At 36.2% G+C, this 18,873-nt stretch overlaps 1 protein-coding gene across 1 annotated transcript in view; it reads right to left on the bottom strand.

The window, feature by feature from the left end:
• Positions 1–628: 628 nt before the first annotated feature.
• The window catches only part of Pawr (PRKC, apoptosis, WT1, regulator), a 69,322-nt gene continuing 51,077 nt past the window's right edge, over positions 629–18,873 (bottom strand). The window contains exons 4-6 of the mRNA XM_013022148.1: positions 8,943–9,081; positions 7,275–7,379; positions 629–5,458 (exon numbers count right to left, since the gene is read on the bottom strand). Of these exons, the coding sequence (XP_012877602.1) occupies positions 5,372–5,458; positions 7,275–7,379; positions 8,943–9,081 (331 nt within the window). The 3' untranslated portion in view covers positions 629–5,371. The remainder of the gene's footprint in view (positions 5,459–7,274; positions 7,380–8,942; positions 9,082–18,873) is intronic.

The raw sequence follows: 18,873 nt of genomic DNA on the forward strand, positions 1-18,873 counted from the left end.
CAGTTTCAATGAAGACTATGAGATCTTGCAAAGATTTTCAACAGGTTTGCCGGTGGAATATGTTCTGATACAAGGATGTAAGACATTATCCAAGTGTACTGACAAGAATGTTGCTGTCTATTAGATACACAGGATATTACTGAGAGGATATGAACTTTAGAAGACTGATTAGCTTGGGCAGGTGTATGAAAAATAACATATCATGTAAAAGTTAAATGAATCATTTACTAAAAACATGAAGACTAGATTTTTAATTTCCAAACCCCTATTTATGTCTCAAACTATGAAGGATCTACGGTTCTTTGGATTCAGGTGTAGTTTGAATTCAGATTAAGTTTATATAACAGTTGCAATCATAAATCAAGAAATTAGTAGTTTTTGAACACAAAGACAAGGTTTGCAATCAGGCTGAACATAAAGCACACTTCTTCACTCATCAAGAAGTCCTATCATTACTATATTCAGATATTAAAGTTATATTTTTGTTTTTTAAATATAATTTCTTCTAAAATAATATAACCAAATACAGATTTTTGAAATATTTCATTTTGTTTAATTTCTAAAAAAAAAAATCAGGGAGAGGATTTCATTAATAGTGTAAGGGAAAAAAATAACCAGTGTTAAAAAATAAATGAAAATGTAACTTTTATTGAGTATTTTTTTTACATGAAAAGCATATTGAAATTAAAGCTATATTATGTTGAATATCCACAATGAAAACCTATGCAGTGGGAATGGTCAAAGCTGCATGTACAATACTGTACTCAATTAACTGTCCAGATGTTTTCCCACACTTAGGTTATCTGAATTAGTGATTTTTTCAACAAAACAGTGAGCTGCAGCTTTCATATGATCTTTGCTGGTACCAATGTCTATTTGTTTTCTTAAATTAAAAAAAAAACAAGCAATAAAAACCTTGTATCGCATAGCCAAATCTTTTAAGAAACAAGTTGATGAAAAGTAACATACATTCAAGAAGGCACCAGAGGGAAAAACAAAACACAAGCACTTAAAATTCAGAATTATTACTACTAACCTTGTAATCTTATTGGAGTGAATGCTAGTTTGTGAACTGAAGGGCAGAAGCTTAAATGTTTTAAGAAAGCCCTATTAATAATGTATATGGAAATACTAACTTGAAATCAGATTTGGAACAGATTGGTGCACCTGACACACAATTCTTTTCACTTTATTACTGTTATAAATTCCTTAATGCTTCTTTCCTAATGCATAATTACCCAAATTAATATGGCAAAGTACTTTCAAATAAATGTTCTTTCCTTGGACTAGTCAGTATTTGACAGTACCTATTAACTAGATCTAATGTAAGACAATGGCTGAATAATTAGCATAAAAAGTACCTTTGAACAAACTGTTCAGATTAGACAAGCATGCTAGCTAAAACTGTTCTATGCAACTAACACACTACACAGAAGGTACTCTAAGTGGAAGAGTTAGTTCATACCCATTTATTTAAAACTTCAACATAACTATAACTCTATACCACATGACTGCTGAGATAGGTATGAATATTCAATGCAACTCTCACACTGATTTGGGGAGGGCGTTGAGAACAGGATTTTAATGGGCTAGGAAATTCAGCTAAGCAAAACAAAAAATGTGGGCTAAAGGTTTTCTTACATAATGGTTCAAGTCTTTAATCCCAGAATCAAACAGCCAACTTATATAGATCAAAGAGAAGCTGAACAGCATGGGGGGAGGTGCTTTTGTTGATATACTTGATGAGCAAACTTTGTTGTCCATGTAGCATTACACTTTCAGTTTAATGAACAACAGAATTAAAATTTTTCATCAATAGGATGTCCTTTATTTAGGAGAGCATAATTCCAATGCAAATCTAGCTAAATGTAAATTTACTGTTACATATTAGGACTCAGATATGAGAAGTGTTAACAAAAAGTTCTGATTCTTGGATGCTATTTCTTTCTCATTTAACATATTCTCTCTAAGAAAAAGCTGGTGTGTTCTGGTTCATATATTACAAAAATGAAAACACCTAAATATTAGAACAAATTAGCAAAATGATGAGTGCCAGCATTACCTGAAACTTACTAGTCACTAACTCAAAAAATCACAAAACTGAAAAAAAAAAAGCAAAGGAAGACTATCAACATGAAGGTTAAAGACATTAGATTAATTGATCTATTTGATCTAATTGATTAAAAGATCTTCACTGTTTTTTCTTACAGTGTACAGCATGTGTCTTTGTATTACCCTAATTCACATTGTTTTTAACAAAGTATATGGACCCAAAATTTTACCATTTGATGTCTAGCTACAAAAATCCAGACTGCTCCAAAAAAGATAAACCACATATAACTGAGGTAGGTTTTCCACCTTAAGAATATATTGCTTCTTACCACAATTAAGCAAATTTTAAATTATGGAAATAAAAGACTACAGTGCTTCATTAATACTTAATTTTCTACATTTTAATATACTTGGACACGTGTGACAGTGCTAATCTACTATTATTTAAAAGTACACGTCCCAACTCCTTCCCCTTCCCTCCAATGGTAAATGTATTATAATGAAATAATAAAGAACTCTAGAAAAATGAAATAAAAATTGTAATAACTTTAAGATGGTCTGTATCAGCAGCAGAGATAAACTTAATTTTGAAAATGTTGTAACTTTGGATGCGCTTTATTTTGCCACAAATCACAAGGAGTTATGAGAAATAATATTAATAGGACTGGATTTCACAAAATGTATTTTATTAACAATAAGCATGTTTCCTATGACAGTACACATGTACTTAGACTACCTGCTTAACACTCCCCCCAAAATTTATAAATATTTATTTGTAAATATTTAATTTATTGGTGAGAAATCTTTGTTGCCTTTGAGTATTGCTATGGTACAGGGCTTTGAACTTAGGGCTTCTCACTCTTGCTTAGCTATTTCACTGAAGGCTAAGGTTCTGCCGCTTGAGCCAAGTCTACTTCCAGCTTTCTGCTGATTAATTGGAGATAAGAATCTCATGGACTTTTGTGAGAGGGAGGGCTTCAAAAGTGGATCCTCCAATCTCAGCTTCCCCAGTAAACAGGATTACAGGTGTGAGCCACCATCACCTATCTCTTTATATATTTAAAACTGTAATAAGTCTTACCTCAGTGTAAAACTCCTACATGAAATAAACACACATTTTAAGGAAGTGGGGAAGTGCAACCTGTGAAATGCTTTGCCTAAATCGTGAGGCTCCTGTATCTGCACTGGGAGTCATTACATAAAAAAAGCAAAAACCATTCCTGAAAATACTGGAGGGAAAAATTTTAAAACATCTCAAGCTTTAGAAGCATTCATAACTAGTACAATTTTAAAGTGAAATAAAATGTGCCTTTATCTACATAGGAACTAAACAGAAAACTGAAACTAATTCTTTCACTAATATATTAAGGTAGGATATTGCCAGCATTTTCACAACATCTGGAGAGTTGATAAAGATCTGAGCAATGGAGACCTTTCTGCCACATACCTAAAAATGACTGAAGAGATGAGTACCACATAGCCCAGTAGTGATTGAGCCTGGCAGATACCGTAGCAATGTGGGCAGCTGATCACTGTTATGCTGGGCAAGTCTCCAAGAAGGAAGCTGTTCTTCAGTAATTCTTGTAGCTGTATCAAATTTCATGAGCTAACACTGAACTTCATGTGAGCAGCAAGCATATATACAGATGTACAAAAACTGCCCTCGGGGAGGGTGTGGGGACCCTAGGTTAATTATTACTTTAAAGGAAGAAAATACTGGTAGCTAATTTGTCAATTACAGGACCTTAAATGGAAAATACACAACAGCAACTGATTCCAAAACTACATTACACTAAAAATCAGATGAGCTTTAAAAAGTCTATAGAGTTCAGGTCTCAATCTAAATCTACTTAAGAGTTAGAGGCAGGGATTCTTTTTAAAACTGCTCAAGTGATTCTGATCATTGGTTAATTTTGATATTTCTAACTGCAGATATATTTAGAATTTAAAAGCTGATATTTATTATTCAATTTTTCCCCATTGTCTTTCATTCCCTAATTTTCTAATGGTGAATAAGTTTGGCAAGTGAAGTAAAAAGAGACAGTAGGGTACCCTAAATGGGCTCTCTATGCTCAAGCTACATCTATCTGTGCTTTATTAGATAAAACAACATTAGTACTGCTGCTTGATATTCAACTGCAGAAAGACATTTCTTCATGTTAATACATATTAAGGGAGGGGAGGTTCTTACTCAATATGAAAATATAATATGAAAAAACTCTAGGTACTAAGGATATTTAATAAAAGGTAATTCCTCCAAAAAATAACTTTTTTTAAAAAAGTTTTCAGTGTTAGGAAAAAAAATTCCTTAAATCTGGGATAGGGGAATATTCACTCATATAAAAACAGTATCACAGTGTTTTTCCAGCTTAGAAATTAGGCAAAATATTTTGATACTACTTCTGCTTACATACTGTTCTGTTAATGTATGTATAAATGTCTTCAGTGAGGACAAATACATTGGTTCTAATATTCTAGCATTTGCTAGAAAAAGCATGGGTTTCCTTCTCAAACACTGTCAATTGTACACAATTTTGAAGCCTGAAGAATGAATAACTTTCTAAATCCCCCATATTTAATAATAAACCTTGAAACAATAAAGTAGTACCTACATAAGAAATTACATATGAAAAATTACAACTGTTTCTTAGGAATTAAAGTAATGTAACAAGTTTCAATATTCAAAAACAAAATAGTAAATTTTCATTTACTACAGCATAATTCAAGTATTCTCTTAAGTTTGTATTTAACTGACTAGAACATATTGACTTTTAAAAACTGCTTTCCTCTACAAGATTACTGTTATACAAAGCAGTGTTTCTGTTACTACTCTAAATCACTTAGAACAAGAGAAAAGAACAAATGACAGTAGACAAATAGCTTTATGAGCAAATCTTCAACATGTAAAAGGTTGCAACATCAGTACTAAGGCATTGGTAAGTAATTTCCCCAAAGAATGTGAATTCATGTAAACAAAGACTACAATATATTCCTTTACGGAGAAAATACACTAGCACAGATAAAATATATTCAAACAACTGTGACTTTAAAACATATATTATTTGAATACCACACAAAACCAAGAAGCATTACCTATCATTATGTAATAACTGAAAGATGTTACTTATTCATGAAATAAAAGATTTTTTTTAACTCATAATGAAAAGAAAAAGTTTTGAAAATAAACATCCATTCATTTTCTAAAAATAAATATACAGTTATTTTAATGTACTGCAACACAGGAGTATTACACTAGCATTAACTGTAACATTCAATCAGTAGTTTTAAAGGATTTTTTCCACAAAGAGCCTTGAATCTTCTACCTCGTCAGCTGCCCAACAACTTTCAAAAGAGTTTTATTTTCCTGCTTTAGCTGTTCATTTTCATCTTCTATGTCATCTAGGTCCTTTAAGGAAAAAAAAGAGAAACAGTACTTATAAAAAAACTTATGGACATTTTAAAACATTTTTAAAATTCACATTTAAAAATCTTTCATTTAGGGCTGGGAAGGTGGCTCAGTGGTAGAGCACTTGCCTTGCATGCCTGAGGCCCTGGGTTCAATTCCTCAGCACCACATAAGCAAAAAAGAAAAAACCCGGAAGTGGCGCTGTGACTCAAGTGGTAGAGTGCTAGCCTTGAGCTGAAGAGCTGAGGGACAGTGCCCAGGCCCAGAGTTCAGGTCCCATGACCAGACCCCCCCCAAAAAAATCTTTCATTTAATCAACTAATTTTAAAATAAGGGTAAGTTCTGAAAGTAACTTTCAATGGAAGTTGTCCAACCTAAAGCAAGCATCTATTAGTTGATTTCTCATTGTTATCATAAAGATTTCAGGGCCAATTCTTGCTGGATTTTTCAGTTTTTCAAGTGAGAGCCACAAACTGGGATTTTGAAATTATTAAAAAGTTACTTATAATGATGGGAAATTATGAATTTCCCATAAGTATTATAAGTAATTTGTCAATTTTTTTTGAAAAATAAACTTTATATCCCCTCCCCCAAGTTTATGTTAACCAGCACAAATAAGGGTCAGAGGCAGGATTCAGTGGTAAGAGAGCCTTTCTGGAAAGTGAGAGGCACCCAGAAACCTCAAACTGGGGAGAAAAAGCTGAATTCTAGCACAAATGGAGAACTGCTTTGTAATGAACCAAAAGGAAAGACCATATCTGAAGTCAAGCACTGGCTCACCATATGTGACTGTCTATGGCCTAGAGTAAGTTATAAACTGAAAGCTTCACTGCCTTCGTTTATTAGTTGTAATTATAGCCTTTGAGCTTTACTAGAACAAATTTACATGTTTAATTTTATTTATTATTTTAGTGGTGCTGGGGCAGGGTACATGCAAGTACTTCACCATCTAATTCTTTTATAATTATAGTTAAGACTGGTTTGGGGGTCTGTGTTTTTCTACCCTGAAGCAAACTTAATTCTGTCTTCCATCTTATATAAAATCCTATAATAAAGCCAGGTTTGGGGATATTTTTCTTATCACCATTGTCTATGTATGGCCTAGTGCTTTAAACAGGAAGTAAGCTCTGGGGCTAAAGACACACATAAGAGCTACAAAAAGGAGTAAGTAGAGCCTGGGACCTACTGCTCAAGTTAGAAATACATATAGTACAAGGAAGAAGAGATGGAAATATACACAAAGATAGCTGGAATTTCTTTTAGTGATAAAGTACCAATTTTTTTTATTAATGTAATTCTTTCCCAATCTCCTTTTATATTGGTAGTGGACAAGCTGCCTAAACCTCCAGACTTTTTTTTGTTGGTGGTGGTGTGATTGTAGGGTCTGAACTTAGGGCCTGGGTACTATCCCTGAGCTTTATCACTCTACCCACAGTGTCATTTTCACTTTTACTGGAGATAAGAGTCTCATGGACTTTCCAGCCCAGGCTTGCTTTGAACTGCAAACCTTAAGATCTCAGCCTCCTGAGTAGCTAGGATTACAGGTGTGAGCCACTGGTGCCCAGCTAAACCTCTAACCTTTTAAGAAAAAAACAGAACAAATTTACTAATTAGTCAACCCCCCAAGGAACAAAAACTGAGTTAAACTAGTCATTGCCTAAATGAAATAAAGTTATGGAATAAAATATAATTCTCACCACAAATTACTCTCTCATTAAAGAACTGGAAAATATAATTAAATAATTTCTTCATAAACATGCACTCTCATGTCATTGCTAAAAGGAGACTTTGTAATTAAAATATGTAAAATACTTACTCTGTTTAATAAATCAATTTCTTCTTTGAGTTTTCCAATCATTTCTTCTTTATCTTGCATCAATCTCACAAGTCTTAGGTTTTCTTGCCTTTCTCTTAGTACTTCCTGGTAGATACAATTACAAAGAATTAATAGGGAAGTAACTTGCTTATTCATCTATCATTCCTTCATTAATTCAGCTAGCTATTGTGCTAGTACTGGTGCTCAAATTCAAGACCTTGTGCTCTCATTCAGCTTTTTTGCTTACATCGTGCTTTCTTGAGTCACTTCCTTGATCCTCAGATCCCAGTCCTAGTCTCTTGAGTATCTAAGAATATAGGCGTGAGCCTCCTCCTTGAACCCAGGGCTTGGACAGTCTTTGAGATTTTTTTTTGTTCAGGGTTAGTATTCTACCACTTAAAACACAGATCCCCTTCCAGAGTTTTGTGATTTCCTTGGAGGTAACAGTCTCACAAACTTTTCTGCCCACACTGACTTTGAACCCCAATCATCAGGCTCAACCACCGGAGTAGTTAAGATGATACCACCAACACTCAGCTTGCAAAGGGATTGTTTTTGTTTTGTTTTGTTTTTTAGAACAATACCTTTTACAAAATTGTATTTATAATGCAGGGCCCGAGGCTGAGAGCCACCAGAGAGCAAGAGACAGGCAGAGCTGAAAGGTCTGGGTGGCCAGGATTTCACTTGTTTTCTACTGGCCCTCAGAGAAAGCAGCTATTCAAATCAATCAATTGCAGGCAACTACTGGCAATTAAATTCCAATTCCTCTATTCCTGAAGACATTCTGAGGAACCCCCCCCCGAATACTACACAAAATGTGTGTGTGTTCTCTAAAGTTTTAAATTTAAATGCACAAAGCAGGAATGTTTGTTAAAGCACAGTTTCGTAAAATACTTATTCACCAAATAATTCAGTATCTATGAGACCATAGCTAATATTTATTTGAATTGTTCTTGCCAGCTCTGACTTCTAAACTTTTCAAAACTCTCAACATATTAAAGATAACGTATAGCAGAATGAGACTATCATCAAATATATTAAGGAACACAAGATCTCTTTCATTCCTCAAGTTTTAACTTCCTAAGAACTGGACAGAACAAGTGAATACCAAGTTGCTATATATCTTAAACTAAATACATAAGTGATGGTTATAAGTAGCTGCTAATTACAGCAGGGTGCCTGTGGCTCAAGCTTATAATTCCAGCTACTTGGAAGGCTAAGATTGGGAGGACTGCAGCCTGAGGCCAGACCGGTTAGAAAAGTCTACAAGACTCCATATCTCTATGGAGGGAAGATGGACATGGTGATACAGACCTCTGACCCCAGCAATCACAGGATTAAAGCTCAAGCATGTGCCTATTGCTTGGGCAAGAACCAAGCCCTATCAAAAAACTAACCACCAGAAAACAGAACTGGGGCCAAAGCTGAAACAGTAGAGCTCCTGCCTAGCAAACATGAGGCCCTGAGTTCAATACCCAGTACTGTCAAAATTTATCAACAACAGCAAGTCTGATATTACTAGATGGAAATACCAGTCAATCTTTCATTATCATTACCCATTCTCTACCATTTTCAATTTATTTTCTATCTCACAGATGTTATTAAACGGAAAAAAAAATCCCTATGATACATTCACCTTACAAATCTTGAATAACTCATAATCCATACCTTTTCAAGATCTTCAATTTTCTTTTCCAGTGTGCTACTTGACACCAAATTACTTGCAACAGTTGCATCTCTGTTATATCTACCTCTATCTGTTCTGGTATATCTACTTGAAACTTCATCTTCTGAGGCAGTGGTTGTGCTATGCAAAGAAAAAGACACATTTTATAAAATCTTTAATAGTGTCAGGGATATTTTCTATCCAATCTTAAACAACATTTCGAGAGGATATATTGGTATAACAGCTTATTTACCATTGTATGGACTAATCATCATTCTAACTCAAGGAAAATTTAAAAGAAACATTGATTCTTCTAACTGGAATCTACTAAGTAACTGTGAGATATCAGACCTTGTTCTAGGTACTGAATATGTTAATAGCAAGCACAGGCCCAAGCTTTATATAGAGCTTTCGGTTTACTGCCAGGCACTAATGGCTCATGTCTGTAATCTTAGCTACTTAAGAGGCTGAACTCTGAGGATGATGGTTTGAAGCCAGCCTGGGCAGGAAAGTCCGTAAGATTCATCTTCAATTAAGCACACACACACACACACACACACACACACACAAAGTCAGAAGTGGCTCAAGTGGCAGAGAGCTAGCTTTGAGTTTGTCTTTAAAAAAAAAAAAGGGGGCTGGGAAGGTGGCTCAGTGGCAGAGCAATTGCCTTGCTTGCATGAGAACCTGGGTTCAATTCCTCAGCACCACATAAGCAAAAAGAAAAAAGCCAGAAGTGGCGCTGTGGCTCAAGTGGTAGAGCACTAGTCTTGAGCTGAAGAGCTGAGGGACAGCGCCCAGGCCCAGACAGAGTTCAGGTCCCACAACCAGACCCCCCCCCGCCCTCTCCCGCAAAAAGCTCAAGGGGCTAGGAATATGGTTTAGTGGTAGAGTGCTTGCCTAGCTAGCATGAAGCCCTGGGATCAATGCCTCAGTACCACATAAACAGAAAAAGAAGTGGCTGTAGCTCAAGTAGTAGAGCGCTAGCCTTGAGCAAAAGCAGCTCAGAGACAGTGCCCAGGCCCTGAGTTCAAGCCCTTGAATCTGTACCAAATAAGTAAATAAATAAATACATATAGAGTTTTCATTTACTATAGTACCGCATATAACCCCTTCACAGTAAGACAAAGCAGAATCTGTAAGAACTCTAATTTACATATACTGAATTAATAGCATGTGTGTATGTGTGTGAGTATATATCTATATCTATATATCAATAAATGTTAACAAACAAGTTTACCTCGTTTGCTGTATCATTTACTACGACCAAAACATTATCTTAGAATTGTGTAGCTTTGGACAACACACATTAATTACCTCAAAGTTTCTTCTGTTCCAGAGTTCAGAGGCATCCTACCTGGATGATTGTGATTAAGGAGCTTTAAGTCAAGGTGTTGGTCAGGTCAGTGCTACAGCCAAGTGAAGGCTTGATTTCCGGGCTAGAAAATCTGCATTCAAGCTCACTTGTGACTGACAGCTCAAGTGCCCAGTTCCTCACTGGCTGCTGGTAGAAGCCCTACCTTCCATTTGGGTAATTTTCCATATGGCAATTGACTTTTGCAGAGATAAAGTGACAGAACAAGCAGGGGAGAAGCTGAAATCATAACCCAATCTTACTAGTGACAAGATATTCCATCTGCCTTATTTTATTAGCCATGCATAATAAGCTTGGTACAATGAGAGAGGACATTCTCCCAAGTGGAAATACAAGTAAGTAGGCCTCTTGGGGCCATCTTGAAGCCTGGCTACCACATTTGTTAATTTATCAATCTAGGGTATACTGACGATGACTCAGATGGGATAAATATGAATCTAAGCTACTTGCATGCAGAGGAACCAGTCCCATAGACCTATGTTAACAGGAACAAGATGAGAATTTTTACAGGAATTTCAGAAAACTTAACCATATTACTTTTAATCAAAAATGCAGAAAAATATGCTTTTCAATATTGTCTTCAATCTTTTATAGACAGCCACTGAATTATTTTGTTTAAAACATAGTAAAATCTAAAGAAACTTTTGAAGAAAAAAATAAATTCCAGGGGCTGGGAAGGTGGCTCAGTGGCAGAGTGCTTGCCTTGCATGCCTGAGGCCCTGGATTCAATTCCTCAGCACCACATAAGCAAAAAGAAAAAAAAGCCAGAAGTGGTGCTGTGGCTCAAGTGGTAGAGCGCTAGCCTTGAGCTGAAGAGCTGAGGGACAGCGCCCAGGCCCAGAGTTCAGGCCCTACGACTGGACCACCCCCGCCCCCCAAAAAAAGTAAATTCCTGATTTTTAAAATTTCCTTCCTATAGATTCATTTTATTAAAAATTAAAGCTATCAAACATATCATTTCTGATTATAACTTTTTCAAATATGTATCGCCAATGTCACTAGCTATTTGTTGACTATTGTTACTGCATTATGGAACCCAAACTACTTTCACCCAGATTTTTAACATATTATGGACCTTATCAGCCACGGAAAAACATCAAACATGCCTTCCCTTCATAAAAGGCTAAATCAAGGAGGAAAGAAGGAAGGAAAGAAAGAAAGAAAGAAGAGGGGGGAGGGAGGGAGGAGAGAGGGAGGATAGAAAGGAGGGAGGGAGGAAGGGAAAGAAAGAAAGAAAAAGAGGAAAAGAAAAGAAAAGAAAAAGAAGCAATCTATAAGCCAAATAAATCTGATTCACATATTTAAAGAGCTAAGGGACAATGCCCAGGCCCAGAGTTCAAACTCCATGACAAAAAAAAAAAAAAAAAAAAAAGAGCTGGCAACCAAAGTAGTTTCTTATCTTGTAAAAACACTAAACACTAAGAGTTTAACCCCAAGTTCAAATAGTCTCCACTGAAATTTTCCCTTTGAGAACCAATGTATAACTTAGCACAGGACAGTGGATTAGCCAACTGATAAGTTCAAGACCGAAACTATCATTTAATGTTTTTGAAATCTAAAATTTAATGCATTAGTGAATAGTACACATTTGTAGTGAACTGTTAATTCAGCTGATAGAGTGCAGGTACTGTGTAGTTTATCTGACACAGCATTTTCTTATTTCTCTGTGAGAAAAATAGGACATTGGTCTTATTTCCAGCCCAAGTATTGTCTCTTTCTGTGCATAATTAGAATATATGACTTATAGAATTATAACCTCTTTGTACAACTACTTAATAAAATATAAAACAATACATTTTGTCAATGTAAAACTTCAAATCACATTTAATACTGTAGCCAATTAAAAATGTATGTGCTTTACAACAAGCTGTGTTTATCAGCAATGAAACTGAAAAACGTTATTATTCATCATTTTTATGAAATAAAATAATGTATTCTATTCTGAGAGAACTTTGTCAGAGATTTAGTCTTCTTTATAACTATCCTGTTCTTATTACGTAAATGTATGGTGTTGCTGGAAACTGGTATCCAAATTACCTTCTTTGCTACAGACATCCAGGGTTTGCAGGCAAACTCTTGTTATTTATTGTATGTGGCTTCTCAATGTTGACAACTTTGTTCAAGAGACTTTGTCAGAAAGTAATAAATTACTAACAAATATGTGAAATCCTAAATATCTGCTTCCATCAGCTGAAGGAATAGTCTTTCTTTCAAATAGTAAATGTGGTTCTGGTTTATTTATACATGTAAAAACCACTCAAATTCTAATTGTATTGTTTCACTAGCTAGTCTCTACTCACAAGTAAACCACTATGATTTTAACTCTTCTCCACAGATTATAGTCAAATCAGACTTTCAGTATATTGAGAGTAAATACTTCTCAACTGAATTAGTACCAACTGTAGTGCCTCTGAAATGACTTCACTGTCACCATTTAATGTACTGCTTACTTTCTTTGTTTTTATTGTGAAAATACTGTACAGAGGGGTTACAATTACATGGGCAAGATAATGAGTACATTTCTTATCAAGCATTGTAGCCTCCTCTTTTGTTTCCCCTTCCCATTCCATCCTCCCCCTACATCCCCTCACCCAACCCTCCTCCCCCCCCCACCAAAGTTGTAAAGTTCGTTTTCGACACAATGACTTGTACGTCTCATTATTGCAATGGGTCCACCTGTATCCCTATTTAAACGATTTGTTTTTGCCCTTCATAGTCAGAAAAGGTGTACCTTTTTGTGTCAAAAAGACCAATAGTTCGCTTTTTCATTAGTAAACTAGGATTAAAAGACATAATATAAATTTTATTTCCAAGATTTAGACAATATTTATAAATTAAAATTTAAAAAGAATGAAAACAATTGTTTTTACTTTTTGCTTTTTTATTATTTAATTTAGCTATGTTGAGTTTTAATTCATTTCATATATAGAAAAAATAAATCTAAGTAAAATTATAACAAGATTTTAAGCAAAATGAATTACATCTCCTTTGCTCCTTATGAATTCTGAGTACAAATAGTTAACATATAATACCCTATGCAGTAACACGGTCTTACTGGGCATGACTAGCATGCAACTCACCAGCACTTGAACCAGCATATACTCTCTTCCCAAATAAGCCCATGGATTTGCAGGGGAGGATGACAATCTGAAATGCCATTGGGTTTCTACACGCTTCCTCTAGTTTTCTACTGAGCTTGTCATGGATTGTGACAATAGTTCAAGGACCACACTATGAATAGCACTATGCTAGAAAATGTTTACACTTAACGAAGCAGTAAGAATGTGCAAATATCTAAAACTAAGAGTATGTGGCTCATTTGAGAAACAGAAAAGCCCAATATGGCTAAAGCATGAAATGTAAACACAAGAAAGATAAGAGGCTGGACAAGCAAGCAGGAAACATGAAAGTTATTTTATGGAAGAATGTAATTGTCTCCAACCTTTGTTTATGTATATACCTATGTTGGGACTACATTTACTTATATATACTTTATGAGATTTACAAGGATTATATAAAAAGAATACACTTTAGGTATATAGCAAAAAACAGAACATAAACAGACAAATTATCGTTTTATTTATAGTACCGAATTTTTAAAAACAAAAGTATAATTGATTGTGCTTCTATATTTCTGAAATCCTACTTTAACAATTTGTGATACAGAAGACTAGATGGCTGCTAGTCTGTATTTATGGTTGGTTGCAAACTATCACACAAATAGCTTGGCTATCAGAGGTCCTTACAATAAGACTTGGAATTTTTTTCTTTTGGGTCCGGTCGTGGGGCCTGAACTCTGGGCCTGAGCACTGTCCCTCAGCTCTTCAGCTCAAGGCTAGCACTCTACCACTTGAGCCACAGCACCAATTCTGGCTTTTTTTTTTTCTGCTTATGTGGTGCTGAAGAATAGAACCCAGGGCCTCATGCATGCAAGGCAAGCGCTCTACCACTGAGGCACCTTCCCAGCCCAGACTTGGAATTTTTTACTAACATTTCAATATCATTTTTTAAATATTGGAACTGAAGTCAGTGGAATAAAGTATCTAGTACAAACAGAACAAAAAAAGAAGTCTAGGAAAGATGGTTAGGTAATATCAACACATAAAAAGTAGATATCAGAAAGGAAGAACTATAAAGAAGTAGATACTAGAAAAGAAATGACAGTAAGAAAATCAAGAGTAAGCTATCAGTGAGGTCATCTCATATTGCAGAAAAGCACCAAAACTTCTTAAAGAATCTTTTACATTAAAAAAAAAGCCCCATTTCTTCATAAACTACAAGATATTCAGGCAGAAACTCTAATGCTGTCAAGTTCCACTTACAAACAAAACACTCAAATACATTTGTCTTTTAGTGGTTCTGTAGTTGCTTAAGGAACAAGAATGAACTGCATTTTGAAAGTGGCTGGATGACCCAAGATGGCTGAGTCGAGAGGCCCAGCACTCATCTCCCCTATAGAACAACCAGGACAACAAATGTCCTGGTTTCAGGAAGGGAACTGAGGAAGAACACCATATGTCAATAAGGGAGTGACACAAACTGTACAGGAATCAGCGTCTTGACACAGCAGCACAGAGAGAGGAACAAAACTTACCACAAGTGTGACCCTGCCAACCAGCCAAGGCCAATTCCACATCACCAAGACAAGGCAAACAAGAAGACATCACAGATCTCTGTCCACACCACGTGGTAGGAGAGGTTCCATAGCTCTTACTGGCTTTGATCCCAATCTGGAGAACTACCTGATGTTTCTGACTGTTTTGCTCTGGAGAAGTAACTCACTTTGGGCCCCACCTTGAGGACAGAGCCATGGCCAGAGTTCATTCTGCCAAGGGACTGCAGCCACTGCATCTTCACCTTCCTGGAGTCTCACAAACATCCCAACAGCTCTAACACTGGACTGCCACCACATGACTACAGCTACTCACCTACACAACTATGATGTCAGAACACAAGCCTGAGAGCACCCTGAACTTCAGGACAACTAAGCATTCAGCCTGAGGCTCCATCTCCAGCTCACTACTTCAATGCTTTTGGTCTCAGTGCCTCAGCTACAGTTGCCATCATCAGCTTTCCTCTGTGAAGCCCAGGGAAACTCTGGGACTCAGCAGTATACTGCCACACTATGCGAGATCCCACCACTATTGCAGCATTCACCTCACAGGGCCTAGGAACCCACTATACCAAAACCTGGAGCATCACAGGTACAACTGTGAAAGGCCCTCACGACTCCAGCCAGCATCCACTTCTGCAGATAGCTGCCTTAATAATTTTACAGATCCTTCACAACAGGCAGGCTTGTCAGTATATAAAAAAGGCACCATTATGCAAGGGTAAATGCAAGACATAATTATTACTGGAAAATAAAAATATTGCTTTATTCCCAGTACATATTAGGTATGAAAGGAGTACTATCATAATTATGAAGAACTGGTTACTTGGCTTTACTGCCAAGTCAAACAGTTTATCCAAAAAATAAAAAAGTTTTTTAACCTATTTTGTAGCCCAGATATGCAAAATGGAAAATATTCAAAATAAAAAGTTGTTTTATTAACTCCAAAAAGATTGTAATGTTCTACTTAGGAATGTTAACACAAATCTCTAACTAAGATCCAAACAGAATCTTCCTCCATTTGCCCTCAGCTACAACAATATTAATTATAATGTTCAGAAAAGGGAAAATCATAACCAGTATCACTGAAGATAAACACCATCTTTTACTGGAAGATTCCCCCCTTCTGAGTATTTCACATCTTCTCTGGAAAGATGAGTGCTGTGTTGGAGAAAATAACACTGTTATTCTAAAACTATCATGAGAGTGAGGTTGGCAGCACTAAGATTACAGCTAGAGGAATTTTCTGATAATATAGACATTTTAAAGCTTAGCAATTAATAGAAATACAAGACTCCTGGGTACAATCCCACTTTAAGAATGGATATCAAATACTTAAAAGCATAGGATGTGATTTCCTACATGACCCAATAAGGGCATGGGTAGTCTCCATATTTTTAGCATCTCTTACTACCTTGCCCTCCCACTCCTCAGTGTAGCTCATGCTGTCTAAAGCGTTCTCTCTTTTCTTCTTCCAATTAGACACACACACACACATACACACACACACACAACCAATTACTAGCAATCAGAACCAAGTCTCCAACTCTAATAAAAATGATTTATGCTATGCAGAAATATAAAAATAAGCTTTATCAGTAACCCTATCAACTCAGAAAAAAATGACTATCCTTTTTTTTGGGGGGGGGTCCGGTTGTGGGGCCTGAACTCTGGGCCTGGGCGCTGTCCCTCAGCTCCTTTAGCTCAAGGCTAGCATTCTACCACTTGAGCCACAGCGCCACATCCGGCTTTTTTTCCTTTTTGCTTATGTGGTGCTGGGGAATCGAACCCAGGGCCTCATGCATGCAAGGCAAGCGCTCTACCACTGAGCCACCTCCCCAGCCCCGACTATCCTTTTTAAAACGTATTAATAGGTTCCTAACTTTTCTGGATCTCAGAAATCTTCAAAAATCTCAGTGAATGGGCTGGGAAGGTGGCTCAGTGGTAGAGCGCTTGCCTTGCATGCCTGAGGCCCTGGGTTTGATTCCTCAGCACCACATAAGCAAAGAGAAAAAAGCCGGAAGTGGCACTGTGGCTCAAGTGGTAGAGCGCTAGCCTTGAGCTGAAGAGCTCAGGGACAGCACCCAGGCCCAGAGTTCAGGCTCCACAACCGGACCCAAAAAAAAAAAAAATATCCAGGCAAAAAATCTCAGTGAAAAAAGAGATCTCCCAGGAAAATATTATTTTTCCATTTTTATTCTTTTGTCAGATATGGGACTTGAACTCAGGACATGAACACAGGCCCTGAACCTCTTTGTGCTCAAGGCTAGCGTTTGAGCTATAGCATCACTTCTGATTTTTGAGTGATTAGAGATAAGAGTCTCATAGTTAGATATAAGAGTCTCATGGGGAATTTTCTGCCCTGGCTGGCTTTAAACCACAATCCTCAGATTTCAGCATCCTGAGTAGCTAGGATTACAGGCACCGGGCAAGAAAATATTCTTTTTTCTTTCTTTTTTTTTGTTGGTTGTGGGGCCTGAACTCTAGGCCTGGGCATTGTCCCTCAGCTCTTCAGCTCTAGGTGAGCACTCTACCAGTTAAGCCACAATGCCACTTCTAGTTTTCTGGTAGTTAATTGGAGATAAGAGTCTCAAGGGCATTCCTGCCTGGGCTGGCTCTGAATCCATGATCCTCAGATCTCAGCCTAGGATTATAAGCATGAGCCACCAGCACCCAGCTTGAAAATATTGTTTAACAGAATTTTAGTGACACATGACATTAGATCTCAGATTATATATCATATATAGGCCAAGTCTACAGTAATGTATATATATTTTTTATTTGATTAACACTCTTCTTCCTATTCTACATTTAATGTAAGCAGGTTATAACTTTCTTATGCAATCCTTATTTTTCTATGCCATAATTTTAATAACTACATTTTTACTGTTTACAAGAATATAGCACAGCTTTAAATATGTCTCACTGTTAAAAATTTCAGTTGTTCCATTTACAAGTTATCATTTATGCTCATGTTTGTCATACTAAATATAGGGAATTATCCTTTTTAAAAAATCAAATAGTTACTTTATCGAAAGTACTTGGCTGCTCAACTATTACTACTTGGGAGTTAGACAAAACAAATTCAGAAAAGAAAACATTCTTCTAAATGTCATTTGTTATATCCCAGAAAGAATAGCTAAAATTATACAGTATTATTAACTTACCAGGAGTCTCTCACACAGGACTTCACAGCTTAGAATGAGTCAATAAATATTTGACATATAATGTCTCTTTTGCTTTGAGGGAAAAACCCTTTAACAAAACAGTACAAAAATTTTCTATGTACTAAGAATATATCAGAATCACCAAGTGCCAGTGGCTCATGCCTGTAATCCTGGCTACTCAGGAGTCTGAGATCTGGGGATCACAGTTCAAAGCAGATTGGGCAAGAAACTTTATGAAACTCTTATCTCCTGCCAAACCTGCCAAAAATCTGAAGTAGAATTGTGGCACAAGTGGTAGAGAGCTAGCCTTGAGCAAAAAAGCTCAAGGACAGTGCCTATACCCTAAGTTCAAGCCCCAAGTCGGGGGGCGGGACCAAAATCTTGTACATGAATGTTTAAAACATATTCTCTACTATGTATTACATGCACCTATAACATTTCATATTAGCATAAATAAATGATGAATGACTAAATAAGATATAGTAGATTTGTGAATTTTCTGATATGCTAAGTGAAGGAACACAGTCACAAAGGACTACATTGTATATGTATGGTTTCACATATATGAAATATCTAGTATAGATAAATCTATAGTGACTGAAAGTAGATTATTGCTAAGAGCAATAATTAAGGCCTGACTCTTTAATGAGTAAAGGCTTTCCTTTCATGGTAGGAAAATAAATTCTGGAACTGGATAGTAGTGATGGTTATAGCACTGTGAATATATCTTAAAAGGGTGACTTTTATGATGCTTGAGTTACAACTCATGAAACTCCTTTTAA

This window comes from Dipodomys ordii, unplaced genomic scaffold (genome assembly GCF_000151885.1).
Source record: "Dipodomys ordii isolate 6190 unplaced genomic scaffold, Dord_2.0 Scaffold3, whole genome shotgun sequence".
Lineage (NCBI taxonomy): Eukaryota > Metazoa > Chordata > Mammalia > Rodentia > Heteromyidae > Dipodomys > Dipodomys ordii.